This window comes from Aquila chrysaetos, chromosome 19 (assembly GCF_900496995.4).
Source record: "Aquila chrysaetos chrysaetos chromosome 19, bAquChr1.4, whole genome shotgun sequence".
NCBI classification, from domain to species: domain Eukaryota; kingdom Metazoa; phylum Chordata; class Aves; order Accipitriformes; family Accipitridae; genus Aquila; species Aquila chrysaetos.
The window spans coordinates 25,808,515-25,831,217 of NC_044022.1; the positions used below are offsets into that span (position 1 = coordinate 25,808,515).

At 39.7% G+C, this 22,703-nt stretch overlaps 1 protein-coding gene across 4 annotated transcripts in view; it reads right to left on the minus strand.

Annotated features, from left to right (window-relative positions):
• The window catches only part of FCHSD2 (FCH and double SH3 domains 2), a 163,735-nt gene that overhangs the window by 127,372 nt on the left and 13,660 nt on the right, over nt 1-22,703 (minus strand). For all 4 annotated transcript variants that reach the window (XM_030042981.2, XM_030042985.2, XM_030042984.2 and 1 more), the window contains exon 3: nt 1,730-1,775. In XM_030042981.2, the coding sequence (XP_029898841.1) occupies nt 1,730-1,775 (46 nt within the window). The remainder of the gene's footprint in view (nt 1-1,729; nt 1,776-22,703) is intronic.

Genomic DNA, 22,703 nt, shown 5'->3' on the forward strand with positions numbered 1-22,703 from the left:
AAACTAACTACTGAGAATTTCCAGTTCCCTTTATAACTAGTTTAAAAGGAATATCCCACTGTTGATGAATACGACTTCACATTTATTTTGATTACAATTTCTCTCACCAAAAGACTTTATGTGAAATTTTATTACCACCTCAAAACCAGAAATCCTTTTACAGGCCCAAGAAGAAACATCCCACATTGTTCTTGAACTGTACACTTATCAGCAAACCAAGGAAGCGATCCCACAAGACTTCATTCATATAAGCAGCCATTCAATGAATCTCAAATGATGCAGCTGTATTGCTGGAAAGTTGGGGTTTTTTAAATGCAAGTATCTGAAAGCCTCAGTTGTTAAGACTGAGCCTTCCGAATCTGAGAATGTAATTATTTTTCCAACTTATCAAGACTATTCCCTAAATGCAGTGACTGCTGTAAGTGCCTCTGCATATAAAAAACACTCCCAGGGTAGAACAGATAAACGTATTAAGAACTGATCTTAAATTCTCTATGTCATTACAAAAATCAGTAAAGAATACATACTTTTAATCAAAGGTTCATGAGGCATATATCGATTCTGTCACTGAAAAATTACTATATTTCATCAAATTAACTGCAACTGACAATGTAATCAATGCATGCTAATGTAAATTCACGTACAATGAAAGAATTGGAGTGCCAATAACTGCAGACCCTTATAGCACCATTTTGAGCGTTTCGATTAAATTCAGGACAAATTTCATTTGACTTACAAAGCTTTTTCAGCTGAGTTTTGGGCTGAGACCACATGCAGAAAATATAGGACTAGAAAATGCGTACATCACAGATAGAGAAATCCTCTTTCATAAACTGACAGTAATGTCTGGCCCACAGAAAATGTTTGTTCTCTATATACTTGTGGGTGATGCAGCACTGATGACTAAAAGGATGCTTAACACAACAGCCTACAAACTACATTTGGAAACACCCTAGCGACAGCTTGTGCTTTCACATTTCACTTCTGTCACTGCCCCAACATCAACAATTGTAACATCAGGCACATCTCCAGTTGTATTTATTGAATATTGAGCTCCACAAGCTTCCTCACTTAGATTTTGTTCTACCTTTAATCTATTTTAAAATAAATTAACGTATTTTTAATCTGTTGTACTTGGACTTAGGCTCCAAGAGCCTTTACTGTAAATTAAGCAGGCAGCTGCCCCTTACTAGATACTTTTTAATTTTGGAACAAGGGAGAAAAATCAATCCTCCCTCCTTTCTCACAAACAAATCAAAATTCACTCCACTCCCTATCACAAGCATGAGGCCAAATCTGGCTGCTTTTATTTCAGATGAATGGGAAGGTGCTCTTACTAAAGAATGTGAATGTAAATTTATTTTGGACTGAGTACACCAGAACACACTTCCTCTCTCTCTAATTGACCTGATTTTACTTTTTACTCAGGTTTCACACTAACTTCTGAGAAAACCTCAAAGAGTTGACTGACTTTATAACAATTTGAAAAAAATGTTAAAAATGTCTTCTGTAGCCAAGAACTTCCTCAAGTCAAAATGTCCATGAAGACACAGAATGGGTCTAAGTCCTGCATAGGCCAAACTGTCTGATTCAGAACTTTAACAGGTACTTTCATAGTAAGCAACTTACAGAAAGGATAACCAAAAAAACATACACTGTGGAAAATTTGCTAACGAATAAATCACCTTGAGAACAATGCCATAGACATCAAAATTATTTCAGAACCTACCTGTGCATATTCTTTCTCAATTGCAGCTCTTTTCTGACTGAATGCTCTGAAAGAGGAAAAAAAAATAAATCCATTAATACATACAGCAAAACACTATAAATTCAATAATTTACTTAAAAGGATTTTCTGCTAGAGAGTCTTTATAGTTAAATGAGCAATAAAAAAGCAAAGTTGTTTGACAACTGTATATCAGTAGCCTAGCAACTAGTGCATGTGGACTTCACATATGTGATGTTCAAATTTCCAAGTTTTATTGGACAAATTCAGTTCCCAGGACTACCAGTGTAAATACCGTTTACTTCATTAAAGGCTCATCAGCTTTCCACTGGTATAGCCTAGGGAAGAATTTGGTAGCACAGAACAGAATTTGGCTTTATGCGTCTAGATGGACTTACTTACTATTTCTTTTTTTTTTTTTTTAGAAAAAGTAAAGTAACAGCAACTGACCATACTAGATTCATAGTTGTAGTCACAAGACTAACAGCCTTTCTCTAAACCCATGCTGTCCCACAGCAATATACTGATTTACCCATTAATGTAGCTATATCGCATTAGACCCACTTGGTGCCAATCATAGCATGTCATTTCACATTAACATCAGTGCTGTACTCTCATGTAGGTGCTCAAGATGTACCATCTCAATGTATTTTAAAATAGAGGGTTTCAACACTATCACTGTTATAACAGGAAGAAGGCTCAAATACCCAGATGTGTCAAGGCTCTTTTTTCAATAGCTTAAGCTATTCTCTCTTTAGCACTTGAACAGTGAAAGCAGAGTCATTTTCTTCAAGCTATACTACAAACTACTAAGCTTAAGGCTACACCATCAGCAAAAGAAAATCTAATTCTATTTAAATTAGTTACACAATAATTATGGTGACACATTAATAAAAAATCCTCAGGAACATCCTATAATAAGGTTAACTCAATAAACACAAACAAAAGGAGCTCTGAACAGACTCTTTCTACTCCTGTCTACTCCATTTCACCCATGAAGAGCATCCACACGCTGATAAGGCTCAGCCTCCTCAACGGGATCTAAAACAAAAGTCTAAAGGCATTATGATTGCTTAAAATTCTTTCCAGAGTAATGATAGCCCTGAAGATCTGGCCATATTCCAACTCAAATAATTGCATCCCATCTTCCTAAATCCCCCTTGTGTAGCTCAGGTGGGTACAAAGGGCTGTACAACTGTGCCACACTTAACACCTCTGTGTGAACAGGTAAAATTGGCCAAGATGCCTGTAAATGAATCTACTTTGTAAACCAGTCAAGATATTTCATCTAATATTACAAAACAATTTCTTTTAGGCTCTCCTGTTCCAAAGTCCAATATCCCAGTCAGTGTAGCAAACATCTAAAAACCACACATACTATCCTTCTAAAAGATCTTACTTTTCTTTTAAAAGTATAAATAACTGCAGAAATAACTACTAGGAATAACTGAAGTGTGTTACCAATATTGAAAAGGTAAAAGAAAACAAGCAGCTGCCTTTGAAATGTAAATCTGGGAAGACTTTAGGCAAAGGCAGTTATTTTCCAATTCTCAGCTGATCTTACTTGAAAACATATAATCAGAGATAAATGTTAAGGATACTCAGTTTACACAAAACCTGGATATGGAGCTGCATATTTCACCATGAGATTTCCCCCCCCCCCCCCCATACAAAACAAATTCCACTTAAACTAATTGCATAACAATTGTGACAAGCTGGAAGCCTGAGATACACCCTAAAAACCTTCTACATTAAAAGGTTTACACTAGAGAAAAAAACCAAACACATTCAACTGGCCCTAGTGTAGAATTACAAAATACCATGCAAATCAAATTTACTCGCAAAACCAACAGAAATCTTGGACTTGGAATGACTGCAAGCTCCAGCACGAAGAAAATGTATTGTACGGTAGCACCTCCATAAATTAGAAACATTTTAGAGTAGTTTTAGATTTTGTTCTGTATTTTAAATGGGGTCTTACAAAAAAGTTGGCAGGACAGCACATAATTCAATTTATACAATACTTAAATTTGTGTTTGATCTGTGTTTTGGTGAATGAAGTAAATGGTAAGTACTGAAAGACCAGCAGGATCAGCTGCCTGTATTCCTTGAAGCTGGTGTTCTCTGCTGCTTTGGGACTGCATTTCCCTCAATTTGTCAAACACAAAGCTGTTTTTAACCTCGGGACAGTTCATACAGGAATCCCTTTATGACAACCATAAATATATTACAAAACATAACAAAATGTGAGACTGAAGTAGACAAATTTCCCAGGAGAAAATGATTTGGAGCAGGGGAGGAAAAAAAAAAGTCTGACTAATAAATGCATCATAGTTTCTTAACTTGGGAAACCTGAAAACCTGCATGTGTGTATCTTGATTTATGTGCAAAGCTGGGATATTCTTAACCTTACTGTCATTCAAGATGGAATTTCAAGTTCATTCATATATGGAAACATTTGGTTCCGTAAGCTAATAAAATGTTCTCGAAGTTTTTAAAAAAATGAATTAGCAGGTCTGCAAGAAGGCAGGAACATTATTTAGGGTTTCTTTAAACTAGGAAGTATTAATATCTTCTATTACATCTTTTTCTCAAATTAACCATGAAGTGCAAGAAACACCAGAACTGCACGCCTCAAGAAGTATCCTAGCTTTTGTTTCTGGACAGTAATTCCTAAATATCATCTCTATCCTGCAAATGTTGATTCATACAATACGCTTACTCCCTTTGCCCCACTAAAAATTATTCAAAAGCATTTAAAATCAACAGTTTAAAAAGAGGATGAGAAAGAATAAATACAAAGAAATTCAACACTATTTGGTGTATACAGTCAATCTGCAACCATTTTCCATTTTAAGTATGACACTTGCCATAACCCTCACATTGCAGGAAAATCCTGACTTAAGTCTCCAAAAAAAGAAAACCAATTAAAAAAACATAGAATTACGCTCACCATCAGGACAAGCCACCGCCGTTTATAAAAAATGCTATTTTATTACACGTCAAGAGTGTGACCAGGTGCCTGTCTTTAGAAGAGCCTGCTGCTAGGGAAGACTGCTGCAAGCCCGAAGGAAAAGTCACTCAGAAAAGTTACTTCAGTGGTTTCAACATACATCATTTAACATCGAGAGGCAATGCCAGCCACTCATAGCATTTCCTCACACACCACTTCCAAGGCTTACAGCTCCGTATGACTAGAATGAACCTAATCCTGGAGGGATTATGAAGGAATGTTCTTTCCAAAGCACAAACAGCTAGAGAAGCTCTGCAGAGGTTTGTCTTCCTTTGAAATGTCAGCAATTGGCCAAGTCTGGTCAAAAACAGAGCAGTGGGGTTAGAGAACAGTCGCTCCTATTGTCATTAGGACAATAAGGACTAAATGTGGGGTTGGAAAGGACTTCTCTTTCAGACCTAAAACTAGTAAGAATATCTGAAGAAGAGGAAGGTGGAGATTTTTCTGCTGCATAGCAGGACTTCGCCCACCTACATCTTCTACTTAGATTCCTCATCGGGCTTCTGACCTGGGATAACACATGCCAAGGTGCACCACAAGGCTGAGCTAGTCACTTTGGTTCCTTAAGAAGAAAATTCTTTGGTCTTAATTCATAGGACTTTATGTGACAAAAAATATCTGGATGAAACGTAATAATCTGTGGTATTAAAGAAATTAGATTATGCAATCTAACTTTCCCTTGGGCTCTGTGAAACAGCAGAACTGTAAGGGAGCAGCAGAAAGAAAACTGTACTTACTGTCATCCCCGCTTTGCCAATACTACTTTTACTAGTGCTAAACCCTCACTGTCACTGCAAATTCCCAAACACAAATTCCAGCAACTGCCAAGTATTTAAATTACTCATATCAATTTAAGGTTACAGATGCTATGAAATATTCAGGTATATTTTAAAATTTTCATTGTAAATAAGCGTAACAATGTGAAGTAAGGAGTCAGGTCAGTGGAGAATGATACTTCAAGAACTCTTCCTATAGAGAAACAGGAGAAAAATACAGGCTCTACTGGGTATGTGGATGTCCACTTGGGTTGGAAACGTCTAAAGCTCCAACATTCATGAAAAACCAGTATGTTAACATTAAAATATACATTAGTGTTATATAAAACAATGTTATATTTGCCAAGATTATCCAGTCATACAAATCTAAGGATGAAAGTCACAGCCTGCACAGTAAAAACAGTTAAACACAGTGACACCCTGAAAATCAGAAAGCTAATTACTCTCTGTATTAAAAAACTAATTTAACTGTATCTAGAGAGCTATGCAAAAATGTAAACAGACACTTCATGTACAGGTCTCTTGAATAAAAGAAGGGGCTAAATTTGCATAGGTGAATGTATTTCCATTTAAAGGCTGGGAAATTCAGCAATGAGCCAAGCAGGGGGCTGAATCACATTTGGAATGAGTCCCTGTACAAGATCACGATAATGGTCAAAAACCAGATGTATTAACTGGCAAATTGGTACAACTCACCTAGCACTAGCAGTTTATGTTAATACAATTTTTTGGCTATGGAGATTCAGCAAAGTTGTTCAGAAATTTTAATTTAAAAAATGCCAAACCTTACAATTTGTACAACTATGCAAAGCACCAGAAAACATACAAATTGGTATCACATCTGAAACATCCAAAAGTGTTAGACTAAAGAAATGCACCTGTTTTAACTGACCTTGACCTAAGAGAGTCCCCAGCCGCTACACAAACAAAAGCAAGAAGCAGCAAATGAGAAAATAACGCGCTCAGCTCTACGGAGACTGGATTTCCCAGATCAGCAGAACACAGAGCAACAGAATCGACACTTTCAGTGCCATCTATCTGAAAGATAAGGGGGGGGGGGGGGGGGGGGGGGGGGCAGGAATTACACATGCACGCACTGCATGGTGATGGTAACTCTCCAAAACCTTGTTTTAAACCCTTCAATACAGACTACTGTATCCCTAATGGAATCAAACCAACAAAGTCAGTATAATTTTCTCTTTGCTTTACCAACTGTGGATCTCCCCAAGTCAACAAAAAGTGAAACCCACATTAAGCGATGCAGATGCAGATCAGTAAAGTAGATCCATAAAACCCCAATACAATGAGAAAAGGAATGGAAAAAAAAAAAAGGTGGAGGAATAAAAGATTTTCCATTGTTTTGATTTTATGGGGTAGTAAGGCAATTTCAAAATTCGGTTTAAAAATTAATTCATCCCATCAAAAATTCCTGAAGTAAATCTACTTAGGAATGGTAGAGTACATTGCAACTGATTTTAAACTGACTCAACCCACCAGCACTCAAGGAGGTGAATCAGTGAATTATGAAACACCCAAAAATTTCCAGCTTCCCAAAAAGTACATCAGGAATTATTCATGACATCTAGAACACATGCGAGTGGAAAATTATGACTTTGCAACTTCTGCTTAAAATGTACACTGGTAGCACAAACATTCAGTGTACAACAGTGCAGTGTCCAAAGTAATACTATACTGGTTTTCTTTTTTAAGATGAAAGTATACATTCACTCCAAAACTTTCCATTAAGAGACAGCTCTCATTTAAAAAAAAAAAAAGAAAAAAGAAAAAGAAAAAAAAAAAAAGGGGGGGGGCAACCCCAGAAAACTTAAAGGCCAGTATTATGTATCAAGGTAGAATTACACAGCTGGCTTTGTTCATTCTTTTTGTCCCATTCAGAGACAAAAATCACTACTGAACGATCTCAAACCACCTGTCTAACAGCGAATACATGCATGAACACAGTCTTAGCCCCCCCCCCCCGAAAATCCCAATCTACCTTTGAAACAAAAACAAACAAAACCTGTGTGCAGCAAGTTAAAATACAGCGTTAAATATCAATTCCCTACCTGCTTTAACTGACAAACAGGTCTAGAATGCCTTTTACAGTGACAAGATGTATTTATTCTAAGCAAGCGAAAAAGATCCTAATACATGAGCAACAGGGGAGAAACACCGATGGTGAACTACACACACTTGAAATATTTATGTACAAGATGGAATTGAAATTTCCAGCCAGCCGCCCCAGCCTGGCCTGTTGCTCAAGACTGGCGTGTCCCAGGGGCAGGACTTGGCATTTGCCTTTGGTGACCTTCACGAGGTTCCTGCCAGCCCATGTCACCCATCTGTCAAGGTCACTCTGAATGCAGCCCTGCCTCCAGTCTAACTATCAACCATTCTCCCCCAATTTGAAACCCTGCATCAACTTGCTGAGAGCATGCTCCATCCCATCATCCAGGCTGTGATTAAAGTCATTAAATAGTGTTGATCCAGTATTGACCTCTGAGGGATACCCAGCTGCCAACTGGACTTTGCACTGCGCTCCACCACTTTGAGAAGTCCAACCAGTTTTCCACCCACTTATCAGTCCATATGTCCCCAATGTGGCTATAAAGGTACTACAGGAGACTGTGTCAAAGGCCTCACTAAAGTCAACACATACAGCACACACTGCTGTCGCTTTGCCCAGATTGCCAGCCTTCCCAGAAGGCAATCAGGCACAATTTGCCCTTGGTAAGTCCACACTGGCTGCTCCCAATCACCTTCTTGTCCCTTCAAGAAATGGATTATTGGAAAAGAAGCCTTGGAAATGGCTCCTAGGAGGTTTTGCTCTATAATCTTCCCAGGAACTAAGGTAAAGCTGACCAGCCTGCTGTTCCCCAGATCCTCCTTCCAGCCATCTTTGAAAATGGCTATGGCATTTGCCTTCTTCAGGTCATCAGGAACCTCTCCTGATTGCCATGACCTTTCAAGACTGCAGAGTGAACTATCTTACACACCTCTGTAGTCCCAATAAGCTCACAGCTCTGCAACTGCACACGCATTTTTAATTCCTCCTGTTTGTTTCCCAGCTGCACGGGCTCATGTACAGGCACCAGTGACAGATCCCCAGTCATACTGGGGTGAGCCTCTTCCAGGACACTGTACCCCAGACACTTCTTCATTAGAGCCAATGCCTTTGCTTCAGGTTATGGTAACTCTCCCTTAACAGACTTGGTTTACAGCCTTCCTCACTAGCTAGCTGTTGGTGAAGGTGCTTGTGCCCCACCTTGTCAGATGGATCCCATCCCTCCTCAGCAGTCCTTGTTTCAACAAGGGCCTCAGGTTTATAAGATCCAAAGCCCTGCCTGCAACATCAGCTGCACTGCCAGGTGCTGACCTGCTGGATGTGACCACTCCTGCCCAAGCCCTTCACCTTCACAGGAAGGACTAAGAACACCCCCAAGGTCCCCCTGCCCTTCACACTTGTCCCAAGAGTTCTGACATCACTCTTTACACATTCAAGGTCACCTCTGGCAGCATCCTAGGTGCCCACATGGGGTAACAGTCCCCATGTCGGATGAGCCTTTGTAGTTGTTCTGCAGTATCCTGGATCTAACTCCCCAGCAAACAACAAACCTCCCAAAATACCAAGTCAGCTCAGCACATGGATGCTTCTGTTTCCTGTAGTAGGGAGTCTCCAGAGACCATCACCTGCCTCTGATGGTACGCAGTCTGTTCACTTCCTTCCACAGCTCCTTTACTTGGTGGCACGTCAGTGCTTTATCAGAGCACATCTCCCACAGGGGAGGCCACTGTTGACCCCAGCCCTGGGGAGAGGCACCACACACACCTTGCAGGCCAAGACCTGGACAGCAGCATCCTCTGTCTGGGTTGAGACCTCTGTTGTGCCGGGGGCAGTTGCTCCCATTGACGTTCCCAACACCATCCTTGCTCAATTTCAAGCAATTTCACATGTGGAGCAGTCTTTGGCCCACCTTGTGTTCCTGCTGTGCCATCTGCTACCTGTCAGCTGTACTCCAGGCTAGCAGCTATATAGCCACTCTCTAAACATCTGTTGAAGAGTCACTTGACACTGCCTGGTCAGTCTGTTGAAGACAAAAGGTTTAAGTACTCCCCTGTCAGGAAACAGCCAAGAGAAGCTGTCTGCTAGAGCCAGCAGCAGCAAGCCAACAGCAGTGGCCAGAAGGTGATTGCTGAAGAAGGAGCCTGAAACATGCTGCACCAACTGCTATGTCAAGTAACAAACTGCTGCACTGTCTTGCCAGGGCTAAGGGAAAGCTCACTGGAAGCACATGCATGTGTAAGCAAAACGCACAGCATACCAGAAGAAACATCTTAACACTTCAAAGGTACAACAGCTAATGTTTAATAGACAGTAGTTACATTTGATATGGTCATAGTTGAATTAAAACATTCTTTGTAATTCCAGCTGCCACTACAAAATCAAACGGGGAGCAATCCTGAAATACTTGGGGGGAGGGAGGGGGCCAAAACATTTTCCCCTCTTGTAGAAAAACAGGATTTCTTTAGGAATGCTGATGTTCTTGTTTGGAGGTTTAATTCACTGCTTTTATCTGGATGCCTCATCCCACTTTCTCCAGTAACATGAAAAATGCACCATACTGAATCAATATCCTACAACTGAACAAGTGCTTTTACCTGGTTTTTAATTTAAGGACAGGCGTGTCACTAACAAAGGCACAACTGAATTCAAAAGTACTTCAGCTAATATAAATCATCACCATAGCTCAGTTTAGACCAGCGGTTGGCAATAAATGCTGAGATAACATAGCACACTAGCAGCTGCATGCCTAATTAAGTACTTCAGGAACACCTGTATATGCAAGCACAGACTGCATTAAAATTCCCTTTCCATGTCCAGCAGAGACAAAGACGACATACCTGGAGCAATAATTAATCTACAGAAATTATTCATCATGACAAGACTCTCAAACACGGCATGTAATAGGCTCCTCTTCATGTCCTTCTGTTTATACTAAACAGAATTACCACTACCAAAGCATTTTAAGAGACGTGCATAAAATTCTGAGTGTCTGAAAGATAAATTATTTTACAGAAAAGCACTGATTTCTGAAGTTATCTATATAAAGACTTCAGAAGCCATAGCAGCAGCCAGAGCACAACAACTCAGGTTATTAAAATTAGAAACACACTTCTAGTAAGAAGGGGTCTCCTGTTAGCTCCTTTCCACCAGGTAAGTGCACATGTGGCTCTTCAAAGAAAAGAGCAAGCAATGCGCCACTTCAAAGAGGCAATTTAAAACACTACATACAAGGGAGGCAGAACAATCAGAAGCAATTTTCATCACAAAGTACCCACGGCTTCAAATTCAGAGACTTCTCTAGGTTGGGGAGTTCACACAATTACACAAAGGACTGGCTTTCCCTTTTCCAAGCAAAACTCCTCTGAACACAGAAAATGCTATTGTCTTAAGGCAATGGAATAGCTTTGCCTGGAATACAGTAACAGAACCATTTCACTGCCTATAGCATCTAAAAAAATCACCGTCAGCTTTGTGATTCAACACAAGTATCTGACAGACAACTGCAAAGCTCTCTAAGCTTCTTCAGGTTTATATAAAGTTCAAACATGGCATTAGCAGGGAAAAAGTATCAGAAGATAATGACCTTTCTTTCCTTTACCACCTGGCTAAAGGTAAGCTGAAGCAGGTTCATGGCTGTTGCACTTTCAAAGTTACATCTACTGCAAAATAGAAAACCAAAACAAGTACAGTGGGAGCGGGTTAAGTGGCCTTACAGATTGAATTCTGGACTGAAATTGTATCAGCATTAATTTTTGGATAATGCTTTGTGCTACCAGTCAAAATGGTAGTGCAGTTCTCTTTTTTCTCTTCAACAGTTTATTTCCCAGCCCCTTGAGCCAGCCCTAAGTCATCAGTCTACCTGCTTTTCAAATAAAGAATTGTAACTTGAAAATCCATACAGCACTGGTTGGTTTTTGTGATTTTTCTTCAGTTTTAGGGTGCTCCTTTTATTTATAACTTGTATGAAAATCACAGAAGACTGATCCAGTGATGAACATCAAAAAAAGAAATGTATTCAACACGCCTACATACAAAAGTTTGAGAAAGTAGCATTAGTGACACTGTACAGTTTATTTTAATCTTTTCTAGCCATAGCATGTTTCCTGGCACAAATTCTACTTGCCCACCATGCCTACATTGATCATTGAACACCACTAATAATATTTTACTCACGCATCAAAAAATTCACCTAGGACACAGCATGCAAACTTAATTCTAAAGCAAAGCTTTTATCATGACAAACAGTCTCCTTTTTCAAACTAAGTTTGTGCCAGCACATCCATTCACTATTGCTATTGTTCTGGCACCACAACTGAAGTATCTTTTAAAATCTGTTAAATCTAACACAAATTTAACTTCTACATTGACAGACAGCTATAAATACACCATGAAAAACAAAGCAAGTGACTTGGAAAGCAGCATGGTTCAGAGCGAGACAGGCACAGTGCATGTCTGAAGTTTCACAGGCAGGCCCATATACCTGGTACAAATCTGACAGTTCCTCTGGTCAGGGTCCAAGCTGGCTGAACCTCCAACAGCTCTGATCTGGATGCACCATACCTAACAGACCTGCCAGCTCTGAGAATAGGGCAAAGTAGCTTATACATCTGCCTCCACCTAGACAGCCATGTTCAACTGTCTTGGGAAAGTAAGGATAAACCTGTTTTAAGTATTCTCTACCAGTTAGTGGAAAAGTTTTCTTATCCAAGCAGGCGAATGGGACATTTCCTCCTGGAATCAACCTGGGAAAGGGCAGAGGTACAGAGATGCCCACAAGGGAGCAGTTCCAAGGCTCTTTAGGCAAAGTAAGGCATAAAGTTCCTCCTTCAGCACCCATAGGCAAGGTGAAGTTTCACCTTAATCAGCATATGTAAAAGAATTAACTCTTTTATTACAACTCTTCCTACTGTCAGACCACCTGAAAGTCATTGGCAACCAAAGAGATCTCACCAGGGAGGGCACTGCCCCCAATCACTTTCTGGCTAGCTGGATTCAATCTAAACATCCCTGTATTTCAGTCAAACCAATGTTGCCTCTCTAAGACTAGATCTCACACCCTCACTCTTGCAAAAAAGGCAACTGAAGAAATTAAGAAGCTGTAAACAAGTAGAAACTCACTTCCATTTCATTTAAGACCATACTCTCCACTGCCACAGAGTACTTCAGCTTCCTTTCCAGCCATTCCGGGGGGGGGAAAAAAAAAAACAAACAAAAAAAACAAACAAAAAAAAAATCACCAGATGCTATGTTACAGCAAATAGCCTTTATGTTTCATTTTAAAAATAACAAACTCTCTTTTGTTCAATGATCTTATATCACCTGAATGAAACAGATCTCTTCTTAGAAAGGTGACTATTTTATATGCACAGTTACCTTCCAGATTTATCTGATAAAGAATAAGCAATTCACCAGCATTGTTATCTAGAAGAAAAAGTCTGGATCCCTCAGTGCATACACTTCCTATTCTGTGTCAGGTTTGAATAATATCAGCACTACTACTATTGCCTTTCCTGCTGAAGACTTTGTTCCACCTATTAAATAAACTCTATAATAAGTTGCTGTACTGTGTTGAGCATTTAATAGCACTGGTCAAACACAGTTCTGCTGCTTAGATTTTGGGTTGGTTTTATTTGTCTGGTCTCCAGCTAAACTTCCTGTCTCATACATTAGCACAAGATCACCATCCATGCCCTTCTGCATGGAGGTATGTATGTGCAATCTTCCCCTCAGGTCTTGCAGAAAGATGTTAATCAACATTCATATCAGAGTATTATCACAGCTCTTCTTTCCAAATTGTACGTTAAGCACATAAGTCTAGGTAAAGATTTCGCCTGCAAAGACTGAGAGGAAAAAAATTAAAAATGTTGAGTACTGCAGTCTCTTCCCTAGAGGCCATCACTAAGCTGTCTCCCCTCTTGCCTCTGAAAATGTCTTGCTGCTACCATTCTCGTAGCACCTCCTTTACTACTCTTCATGTCCCTAACCAGCTGTAGGTGTAACTGATACTGTCCTTCAGCAGTCAAGCAAAGCTTTGGAGTATTCTCCTCCTTTACTGCCCACTGTTTTCACCGGTTGTATGCTGTCCTTTAGCTCCTTGCTCAGTCCTGAGGGGCTTCTGCTGAAATTCCTGATCTTTGCACACAAGGTGATAGCTTGCTCCTTAGCTTTCTGGAAGTCTTCCCCAGAAAAACTAAGCTAAAACCATCAATCCAGGCATACTTCCCCTTCCTGGCTGCTTCCCAGGAGATTCTGCCCACCAACTGCATGAACAAGCTGAATTCCGCTCTCATGACAGTGTGTCTCCAGGTCCTGAAGTCAATTTGTGGTCACAGAAGCCCAAGCTGCCACTAGTCAGGACAGGACTCCTAAGAGCAAGTTAGGAGTACCAGCCTTCCTCCCATGACAAGTATGGACAATTTGCAGTTCTTATACCACAAGCATTTCAACGCTGTGTGAATGTGGCCTCCAGGCCAAGATCTTTAACGAGCATTCTAATATGATCATTGCTGGGTAGGCCAAGTTCCCGTCAGCTGTGAAAGCACGCAAGCCAGAAGAACAAACTCAAAACCACCCTCGCGAGGTCACCCACAGCCTAAACTTTTGCCAATAGTGAAGCTCTATGACCCACCACAAGAAGCCAGTGACATTTCCTGCTTGTGAATCAACTTGAGGTCTGCCTGATCTCAGCAGATGTGTGAAGGACACCTTTACAACTCTTAAAGCACAAATATTTGTAACATCAAGAAACTCTTTGCTTGCTGAGTCAAGAAATTCAGCTATCCTCCCTGTAGGGCACTGTTCTTGCAGCTCATTGGCAAGTCATCCCTCACTTTTTCTACTTACCTCAGTGTACTTCTCCAGTTCTCTGGCAAGTATAAAAGAAAAAAAAGGTGGACTTTTTTGAAACTTGATTTTAATATACATACTGTCTGTAATATCTCCTCTTTAGTCTTAATCTTAAAATAGTCAGCTCTTCTGAATACAGTTTCATAAGTTCCTGCAGAAAGGTATTAATTGACAATTCAAATGTCCTGTAACGTATCAGAGCTCTTCTCTCCTTTATAAATTCCTTACTACAACACGCATCACCGTTTTGAAACGGCAGTCTTCCCCAAGCAAATAAAAGCTACAATATCCACCCCATCCCTTTTATAGCTGAGTACACAGTAATCCCTTGTTGATTCAGCTACTACGGAACATTTTACCACCCTGAGTGGTCCTGTTACATCTTTCCACCCCTATTCTGCTACACAGGATTTACAGTAACTCACCAACTGCGTCCAATTCAGCATCTCAATGCTGCAATTAGAAGTAAGTTCTTCCTGCCACTAAAACTAATCATCTCGGGCAGCTTTGCTACGATTTGTCCCTTGGAATGTTTACTCTTCAAATATCCACTTATTCTCAACTAAGATAAACTACAGTAAAGGAAAATTCTCTTGAATGTAAACAGAGGCATTAAAGCAGAAAACATTCCAACCAATTTGCAGAAAATCTGCTTGTAACTTAAATGAGCATATAGCAAACTATATAACAAAGGTCCTCCTCAATCAAGGAATCAAAGTTGTGCATGGTATCGTTGTGACAAAAGCAGTCTTCCGCCTTTCCTGCTGGGATTCATCTACCAATCTTTTACTACAGTTTTCACACACAATTTTCAGTATCTAGATCATCCTCTTGCTTTCCCCTCAAGCAACACTCTGAAATGGAAAAAAAAGATTTTTTATGCATTGATTGCAGAGGAATTAGAAAAACCCAGAAGAGAGGCAGAGCTAGAAATGATCTGCCCCTGCTCAGTTATCACCGAACCCCATCCTTCACACAGAGTATAGCTGTTTCTAAACACAGCTACAGGTCTTCATCATCACTATTCTGGACACAGGAGAAGCTTATTCTAATTTGGACGCAGAGGTAACTAAACCACAGAAGAATTAACCTCATATACAAGAAATAAGTGGCAGCATGCTTCCAAGCCTGAATTTCTCTCAACCTTTTTATTATGAAACAGGTCTTAGTAAATAATGGAAGTTACTTGGTTTTCTCTATCTTCTGTAGATAGAAACCCTCCAATTGACTCAAGGCTCTTAGCAGTTGGGTACTGCCACCCACACCATCACAAAATTCAAGACCCTCAGCTCTGTTATTACCTTTCAGTCATTGGATTGGCACACAGGTTTAAAAAATGATCAACTGTTGTATTTTTGGCAATCTATGCACTACTGTTCTTCTAATCCCACTCAATTCAAAGGAATAAAAAACCAATTTGCCTTCCATGCCCACTGACAGAGAGCAGATAAATGAGATCTTGCTTTAATACGCAAAATTCAGACAGTTTAACTTTGAATTTCTTGACTTCAGAAGTTCTTGCATATGAATGATTTCCTGCTGTTTAAAAAAATATCCCTCCCTAAAAAGCCCATTTATATTTGAAAGAGTATGTTGCTTATTCAGAATAGTTTAACAGATGTACTTAAAATCTACAACTTCCCCATCAAATGTGTTATGAAGTCACCATTTTTACCAGGACATTTAGAGGTCAATCACAACTGGCATAGGCCCGTGGGTGCAAGTTTAGGTGCTCTTTAGAACGCACGTAACGTACATCTTGGTAACATTTATAACACAAGCTTTTTAATGCCATATGTAAAACACACTCAGTAAAAGTTACCCGATTTAGACAAAAATTTTAACACGTATGCAAAATACTTAGTGTGACAGTACAAACCTACAAACAAACTGGAGTTTAAACAGGAGATGTTTGTGATTTTTATCAGCACAAGCTTCCAATTTATCAGAAGCTTCTCCTTCATAAACCTATCAAGAATGACAAAGCAATTTCCTCCCAACTTTCAGTTTTAAGTATGCTTCTGAACCAAGATTTTATTCATCATTTAAAATGTTCTAATTCACACAACCTATGATAAACAACTCTTTAGTAAACCATGAAATATCTTTACCTCGTGCCTGAACAATGACCCTCTAGCAATGCACAGAAAAAATTTCCAGACAACATTAAACAGCGAGCAATGTACTCACCATAAATCACATTACTGTACAGTTTGGGATTAGGATGAGTTGCCACTAGCAACAGAGTCAAAAAAAAAAAATCAATTCTGTCACTATATAGAGAGAATTCTTGTAACCTCAAACATAGTCAATGTTTTCAGCAATTTGTCTCAGAAAAGTATTAGCAGTCCAGCATGTGATCAGAGAAACATGACATGCAGACACAAAACAATGCTAAAACAATAGAGCTTTCCCTTTGGTAGAACAAAAAAGAAAAGAAAAAGAACAACCAGAAAGCTGCTGGTAAGCGTGAACATTTCATTCACTGTTTTCAAAATAAAAGCACGCCATCTTTATAGCATTAGCATTTACAACAAATATGAAGATTAGTTTTAGAGCTTAAGTGTATTAAAATGATCACTAAGGACTTTTTGTTTTAAATAGGAAACTAAGCAAACAACAGGGAAAGATACAGTTTAGACAAATACAAAGCTTTTTTATAGCTTACCCAAACCCAATTCACCATATTCAAGACATTTCCTATTTAGAAAAAAAACACTAGCATAAGTCAGACAGTCTACTAGGATTTTTTAGAAAACAGGAATATGAGGAGTTTCTTTGATCCCATTTGCTTAACAGGTCTCTGAAGAAGCCAAGACACATTTCATCATTCAAGCAGCTTATTTCATCCTGGAACTGCAAAATGTTTTGTAGCAGGCAACAACCACCTTAAGAGTTTTTATCTTACTTATTTGTCACATTTTAGGAATCTTGACGGTGCCACCCAAGTTTATTACAAAGATTTTTTTTCTTTCTTTACCTGTATTTTTAATACAGGCAATTCACTTTTAAATGACGCCCTTCACAAGGTTTCATTGTCACTAACACTGACATAAGTCAAATTCTGTATTTTAATGTATTCGACAAGTAATAATAATTACCATGTTTTTTTCTTCACAACACAATTGCCCTGTCTTACAAGAATATGGTACACGGACTGTTATTTTTTAAGTCAATAAAATTTAGTAGTTCACTGAAAATATGCAGTCCCATTTCTAAAGCGTATCTGTAGGCAATATTCACACGCTACTTGCACCCCAGTCATACCGCTCTGTGTGCTAACCCATTTGTACCTTCACAAAAAGCTGTTGTTGCTTAAGAAACAGCAGCTATTTGTTGCACATCTCTCCTAGACACTACCGCACGTACAACAGTCATCGTGGAAAGCACCCACACCTCTGCCACTTCAGTGCAAAGTCTCATAACTTTGCCAAAGAAAGTGGGTTTAAGATGTTTAAGGATGGCTGACATCCCACAAGCCAGGTGAACCAACCTAACTGCCTACCCCCAGCTGGATACACTCCTCTGTACACTGATGTCATAACATGACAGCACATTCCTGCTCACCATGTAGCTTTCTGTAAACAATACTGTTCACAGTTTTCCTTCAAAGGATATTTAAGCCTGCCCGTACCTTGGATGCAGGAATCGGATCCGTCAGTCACTGAGAACTGCTAAATGCACGCTTCCTCCCACCACCATCTTCTCATTTTCCTGCCAGAATAATTCAATGCTACATCACTATTACGGGTTGTGGTCCACATACTATGGAAAAACAACTATCCCTACCACCACAAATGCCTGTTCTAAATAAGCATTGGAAAGGTTGCTCAGCTCCCCACTATTCAGCTCATGTACGTTATTCCTGGGCCAGATGGGACTCAGAGGAAGCAAAAGGAGAAACACTGAAACAGAATTATGCTTTCTGAATTTGGTGATGCTGTTGAAATAATGAGAAAAGGAGCAGAGGCAGCCAAAAGAAAGAATCCTAGCATTTTCTTACTAATGCCACTTGCCACCAGGCCTGGCAGGGCACTGCCTATCCTTGAACTGTTTCTTTACCAGTTCAGCTCATCTCTTTTTCTGGAATGGTGGGCAGAGGTAAGGAATCCCATTTCACCTGGGAAGGTTCTTCTGAGTACAACCAGTCATTTCCAATTCTGCTTTGATCAGTCCCTACCCCAGGGAAAGACAAGCCAGAGTCCCACGCTATGCTTTTTCCGAAAAGCAGAAACTTAAGTCTACTGCCAACAAGCCTCCTGGTAAATATATTTGAAAGTACAAGAAGTCTTTTCTTCTTGCCACTGGCTTTCCTTGATCTTGCTTACTACCTGCAGTAGCATCAGCTGCTACAAACACCTCAGAACAGGAAGCCCAACAGAGGATAATCCTCCCCAAGGGCAAACATAGCCCAGGTGCTTAACTGAGAATTAAGAATCAGTTTTCAATATAACTATATTGGAATTCATTAATGGAAACAGCACTTCTTTGGGGCAAGGCAAGGGGGAGCATCATACAGTTAGACTATTTCTCCTGAATGAAAAGCTACAGTAAAATCAGAACACAGTTGCTAATACAGGTTGCCTCTGCGCTGGCAGTTCTCCAGCACAGCTACATGAAGATAAGGCAAAACATGTCTCAAACATCTAGCTAGCTATGTCAACAAAATAGGGCCCAGGCCTACTCTAGAATAATACTGAACTAACCTGCTAAATTTAGAAAGAAAGAAAGAAGAATTCAAAACTTCAACAGAAAAACTTCTAAAGCAGGGAGATCGTTTGCTCACTTGAGAGTAGAAAAGTGTTTGGATGCATCTGGACTCACAATAACATCTCTTTGGCTGAAAAGACCTGGTCTCGGTTATTAACTGGACAGCAGCATTGCAGTGCACCTCCATGTGAAGGACTTGGCATTAATCAGCTCCAGCAAGCAGAGAACGTCAAAGCACCCCTGCTAAGTAAAATGAACTTTTCAGGGAAGACCAAAACTCAACACGCTCCACAATCTAAGCCTGGGGTGTTTAAAAGACTACCCCAAACTCCAGAACAAAGACCACTGTCGACAGTCACATTCCTCTGGCACAGCAGAACTCTGCAGCAGTAGTAAACCTTGGCTGCAGGACACAGAACGCAACTGGTCAGAAGTCCAAGTCTCCCCAGGAAATCAGGAATAACAACATCACCATCCTTGATTTCAAGTAAAAGAAACATGCCTTCACTCCTACTTGTACTCATGCACATTTGTAAAGATGAAAAGGAAGAGAGCAACCTCTTACCAAAAGAAAAGGGAGCGCAAACAGGAAGCACGTGCCAAAGAAAGAATTAAAAAACATTTTTATCTGGCTTCAGCAACACACTGGATGATGCTCAAACTCTTTATGTAGATTTTTTTGTACTGTTTCTTGAGTACCTAATGCCCAGTAGCTGCTACAGAAGCAACGGAAACATAGACGATTTAATTCCCCTGTCATTAGACATAGTCAGGTCACTTCTCCCCCAGCAACAGACAAGACAAATACCAACTGCAACAAGTCTTTGGATACTGGCATCAAAATTTTGCTGATTTACAAGTGAAAGACTCATGTAATGACGAAGATTATGTTTCATTCACCTCCTCGGCAGAAAAGCCTAAGCTTCAAGTGCTTAGCAAAACTAGAGTACATGGCTTGCTTTGTTTTCTACACAACTGATTAGCTCATAGCAACTAAACGAATTCTGCTTTCACACAGATTAAAAGAAATATGGATTAACATTTTTCAAAGTTTGGGGGTTTGTTAGTTTGGGTTTTTTAACCTATTTGAACATAATGTACATAATTTAAGCTCTGCATACGTTTCGATAGATCAGAAGTTTTTAGGCATGCTACCCCGAAAGCCTGCACATTGGTCACCGCATCGTAACAAGTGCTTCTGCACTTTTACACAGCAAGCACACGGAAAAAATTCAGATGCCCAAAGAGAACTAGTGCACTTCCCAAGTCTGTCACTATATATAGAGGTAGTGATTCGAAAGACTCCACACCTCCCAGATCATTACACTTTTGAGCTCTTCACTTGTATTTGAAACACACAGAAAATAGCTAAGAAGCAGATACAAACTAGTCTTACTGCAACTGCTCAAGGAAACTGCAGAAATTACTTTTCTTTCGTCTCTTTTCTACTATGGGATAGAAAATGTGGAATACAAGGAATAGCTATAAACTTCCGCTAACAAACCAAAGATACAAGTTATACAAAATACTTCAATACCACAAAATATTAATGTTTGCTATACAGAGATCTGAGTGGTTTTTTAACTGCAAAGAAAAGATGAGATTGCTCAAAGATCTAGAGAGGAAAGCAAATCATGACCCTTGAATCTTTTTGCTCACAAATTCACACATCTTTGTTATCCTGCTTAGGCACACCTGAAAAAAGATCCTCTTCCCCCCCCCCCCCCCCCCCCCAAAAAAAAAAAAAAAAACCAAACCACCACCACACTACAGGCATCTTCTTGTCTGGATTATCAAAGTTTCAAAGAGATCGACTCTAGTAAATTTATTGGCTTATTTTATATAGAGGAAGAGAAAAAACATCATCTAGCAGCCTAGTATCAAAAGGTTTTTAAACAACCTACAGATAGTGTCAATGAACAGAATTAAATTCTCTGTTATTACGAGGTATTGAAATGCACAACATTCAGCTTTTACAATCCACATTCATACATGACATTACCTTGCTATATAGATACGCTATTTCAACATCGGTACTGCTCCAGACACATAGTCCCATTCAACATTCTTTTCATCTCCAGGAGCATTGAAGGGAGGCAAGGAAAAAAAGTAGAGTTTTGTAGTCCTCTACTTGAAAAATGCATAAATAGTACTGGCTGTGTTATCACTGAGCCTAAACTAGAAGGTCCCACCTCTCTGACTGCTTGTTGTCTAGTATGGTCATACAACTTCTCTTCACAAGGAGCCACGTGGAGAAGACAAGGGGCAACAGTACAAGTTGCACTGCGAGAGGTTTCATCTCAATGTAAGAAAGAAATTTTTTACAGGGAAAACAATCGATCACTGGAACAACCTCCCCAGGGATGTGGTAAAGTCCCCATTGCCGGAGGTTTTCAAGATGCAACTGGACAGGGTACTAGGTAATCTCATCTAGGCTCCCTTTTCCACAAAAGGTTGGACCAGATTGTCTTTTGAGGTCCCTTCCAACCTGGGCTGTTCTATGATTCTATTAACTTGTGGACCACAGTTAGCTTGCATTTTCTCAATTTAGAAAGCAAAGCCAGCAAGACCTGCTCCCCAGTATTCTGTCTGGACATATTTCTAGATACGGACTTACACACATTAAAGAAACACAAGTCACCTCAATAGCTTTCACTGCAGAACTCAGCAGGAAGGAAGGGAGAGAGATCATTCCAGTCACCAAACTATTTTCTCCAATCCAGCATCAAGAAGGACAAACTGCCACTGTCATTCCCCATACGCCAAATTGTAAAGCAGTGCTACATGCAAGTAGAGAGAGGTATAACATCAAACAGATGCAGCAAGACCAACTGCTGCACGCAATTTCATTCCCTCACCTAAGTAGAAAACAGCTGGTTCTGTCAAGGCAATAGTTGCAGCACAGAATGAAGGTGTGGCAGAGTTTGAAATTCTTACTGGTTAGATACCCCAAGGGAGATACCTTGGAGGCACATCTGTTTTTAAAGAGCACCTATGTATTCTGGTATTACCAGTATAGTGAATTAAGTTAAGTTTATCCCCTTATACCAATACCACAGGAGCTGGTGAAATAAATTTATTAGAATTCAAAGGTCTGGACTGTGTTATGACTTGTTAAAAAAAAAACCTTGTGATCGTCCCCTCTTAATTCATTTTTTCTCTTTCTTGTAATTCAGCTGGAACTGGATCCTGAAAGTAATACTAGCATTTCCAGAAATGGCTTGGTTTCCTCCAACTATACAAACATACAAATGCTGTAGCAGAACTTGTACAGAAAATGTGAACACTTTACTTGTATATTATGCCTCTCGCACAACTATGTGGACTAACAGCATTGAGAAGAAGAGGGGAAGAATGAGAAGGTAGAGGAAATTCAAAAGCAGGACCTACTTCTAATTAGGTGTTACTAGGTGGCTATATTTACTTGTCCTCTTACTTAGTCAGCTTAGATCACGCAGAGATAATTAGAAACAATCACACAAAACCAATTAACATGAAAGAAAACTTCATAAACAACAAGCACATTAAAATAACATGTAAAGCGGGTGCCATCTACACCCTTTTTCA